We start from the raw sequence: 3,136 nt of genomic DNA on the forward strand, positions 1-3,136 counted from the left end.
ACAAGTTTTTGCCAAGAATGAGTTGAGAAAAATATTCAACATAGCTTTGTGAAATATAAAATAAAAAAGGTGCAAAAGACCTATTTCGGTAATTCGTAAAAAAAACTTTTACTATGTTTTGAAAAAGAAAATGTAAGAAATAGAACCTAAAAGCCATATTTCTTCTCTTTAAATTTCCATAAAATTCTAGCCGGCAATCATTTTTTGAAATCTAACCTAGCAATGGTAAAACACATCTCATATGGTAAATTAATGTATAACAATCCAATGATTATATGCTATCCTGAAGAAAAAGGAAGAGACCAAAACAATATGCAAATCAGGAGCAACTTCAGTTAAAATTAGCTGAGTTAATACATATATACATGGAGTCTAAAACACACTGGATTTTTAGTTTTTAAGCACCCAAAAGTTACCCAATAAAAATCTGAATCCATAATAAAAGCTTCAACACCAGATGTCATACAAAATCCATCAACACACAGCAACAGATAGTGAAAAAAACGAAGGGGACATTAATAGCTGGACGTAAAATGATGTGAGACGATGAAGGGTGTCGTTCACTTTACTTCCACTTCTTGAACCTGGAAAACTTGCCCTTATGCTTCCCGAACATACCATGCTTCCAGCGTTTCCCAAACTTGCCATGTTTGAACTTTCCATGGTGATGGCCAAAATATCCACCATGATGATATCCACCGTGATGGTATCCACCGTGCGCCAAATGGTGAACCCCGTATGCAGCGGCTGCTGCTGCAGCACCTCCAGCTAAGAGTCCTCCAATTCCATGGCCTGTAATAGTTGTTTATTACATTGTATGAAAAACCCGAGCACAATTCAAATAGAAGTTAACAACAAGGACAATAAACTTGAGAGGGCCATCTAGTGCTTTGATTTAGTATTTTGGAAAATTTCATCATATTCGCGCCCTTGTTTTTATTGGATTGAAAACGTATAAAAGGATGATAGGGTAGTGAAATTCACTGACATGAAGAAATGGGAACAGGGGACCGGTGAAGGAAAAACTTTTTCACAATTCTAAACTCGACATTAAACTATTGCCAAGGGCCCAAACCAAAACAGAAAAAAGGAAGGAAAACTAATCTAAACAGTAATAATTGTTTAAATAACAAATGATCATGAGCTCCAAAGAATAAGGTAAGAATGATAACCAGCCGTAACAGAGATAAAATATCATCTGTGATTACCTGAATGGGATGACCCAGGATAACCGGCAGGATGATATCCGCCTGGAGGAGGATATCCAGTTGGCGGATATCCTGGAGGAGGATACCCCGCAGGTGGATATCCGCCTGGAGGAGGATAGCCATATGGAGGATAGCCAGATGGAGGATACCCTTGTGGTGGATAACCATGCGGAGGATATGCAGGAGGGGGGTACGGCCCATGGTGTTGAGGGTAATGTGCAGCTCCAGCAGCATATGCTGCAAGACTAGAAAACAACCCTTTATCCTGGCCATCCGGGTTTTCCTTTCTGTCTCCCATTTTTCTCCACGCCGAATCAAAATAATGCTCTGTAATTAATGGAGAAATGAATCATGCGCAAGTATTTGGACATCAAAGAGACCCACAAGAATATAAATATATGTTACTCCTGACGTCTTGAGAAACATTTCTGGAATTTTTATGAGATACTGTTGATCAACAGACTTTGAATCGCAAACTTTATCTCATCCTAAAGGCTTGAGACTATATTGAATATCACAAGGAAATACAGAAGTTGACTTTAAGACATAAGAATCAAAGTATTCAGATTTTCATAGCTTCGTCAAACAACAAGAGTCAGAAATTTCTCTCAACTGCAAAAAAATCTAACAAAAAGATCCAAACAACGACATAGGAGGAGAAAACAAGATGCAATAAGTTCCCTGGCAGCGTCTCCTAGTAGTTTTTCGAATCAAAAACTTCAAATTTAAGTTATATTTCTTAACAACTATAAAATCCTTCTGCATCCAACATGATTAATGCCACAGAAAAACAAAGATAGAAAGGAGCAACATCATAAATATATATTTTTCCAAATTAAGAACATAGGACAAAAACACAAGCATGAGAGCAAGGAGTGAGAGGGAAATCCCTCGCTACCAATTCTGAAATGTAAGCCTATTTTTTTTTTAAAAAAAAAAACCTTAAATTTCATGTTCTCACAATATCAACCACCAATTGCAAGCAAGAAACAAGAAAATTCGATACCATCATCAACAAAAACAAAAGGGGTAAGGTAACAAACATGAAAAAAAAACATTGACGCCAAATCAAGGCAACATCTAACACCATAATCTCAAAATCAAGAACCCTTTACACATACTAGTTCGTAACCCGACAAACCATCCAAGATTTTACATTTATATGCAAGAATTGAGAGAAAAATGCACCTATTCAAATGCAATTCTTCTAGAGATTTTCTGGGAAGAATTCTCCGTTCTTCTATTAATTTTTATAAAACAGAGATCACCTGGGTCCTATTTTGGAAGCAATCCATGTCCAAGTTGCGGTATCGCATTTATGATACATCCCACACGTTTCTTCTACGCGTATACTTTAATGGGAACATATCATCTTTTTTTTTATTATTCCCAAAAATGTATATTTTTTATTTATAAAATACAAAATATTTTCTCTTAAGATAATATAAAAAAAAATTTGTATTTACATAAATAGTAGAAAACGAATTTTAAGCAAAAGTTTTTCTAAAAAATATAAAATAAATTTTATTCTTAGATTTTATTGTTTTATTTTCTATTTTCAGTTTGTCGAGAAAGAACGTTTGAGCTATTGTATGATTTAAAATAAAATTATACTATAATAACTGATTATAGTTTTCGTAAAACAATAAATGTTTGCTATTATGTTTTTTGATTTTTTTTTTTAAATACTTTTCGCAAGCCATATATAATTTTTATTGTTTTCTCCTGAACAATTATCCATCTAGTTATACTGAAAAAATCTATCACAATCACAATTTATTCAAATTATGAAAATAATAGATGAAACTTATTTTATATATCTCTTACTATTTATTAAGGTTGAGTAGGTTAGAATAACTTCCTTGGTCTGTTTTTTAAAATACCTAAAATACCCTTCGCCCTCACTCTCTACATTACTAATTATATAT

General features: G+C 33.9%; 1 protein-coding gene across 1 annotated transcript; it reads right to left on the reverse strand.

Moving 5' to 3' along the window:
• Positions 1–313: 313 nt before the first annotated feature.
• LOC140823375 (uncharacterized) lies at positions 314–2,553 on the reverse strand. The gene is made up of 3 exons (XM_073184677.1): positions 2,397–2,553; positions 1,209–1,535; positions 314–792 (listed from the first exon to the last, which is right to left on the reverse strand). Exons 2-3 carry the CDS (start codon positions 1,504–1,506, stop codon positions 566–568), a joined length of 525 nt encoding a protein of 174 aa, XP_073040778.1. The 5' UTR covers positions 1,507–1,535; positions 2,397–2,553; the 3' UTR covers positions 314–565.
• Between the last annotated feature and the right edge of the window lie 583 nt (positions 2,554–3,136).

The sequence above is a fragment of the Primulina eburnea genome, chromosome 2 (genome assembly GCF_022965805.1).
Source record: "Primulina eburnea isolate SZY01 chromosome 2, ASM2296580v1, whole genome shotgun sequence".
In the NCBI taxonomy this organism is placed as follows: Eukaryota; Viridiplantae; Streptophyta; class Magnoliopsida; order Lamiales; family Gesneriaceae; genus Primulina; species Primulina eburnea.

Coding starts and splice junctions, on each gene's coding strand:
- LOC140823375 (XM_073184677.1), bottom strand. CDS start 1,506: ATGGGAGACAGAAAGGAAAACCCGGATGGCCAGGATAAAGGGTTGTTT. Junction 793..1,208: donor TCCTGGGTCATCCCATTCAG/GTAATCACAGAT, acceptor CAACTATTACAG/GCCATGGAATTGGAGGACTC.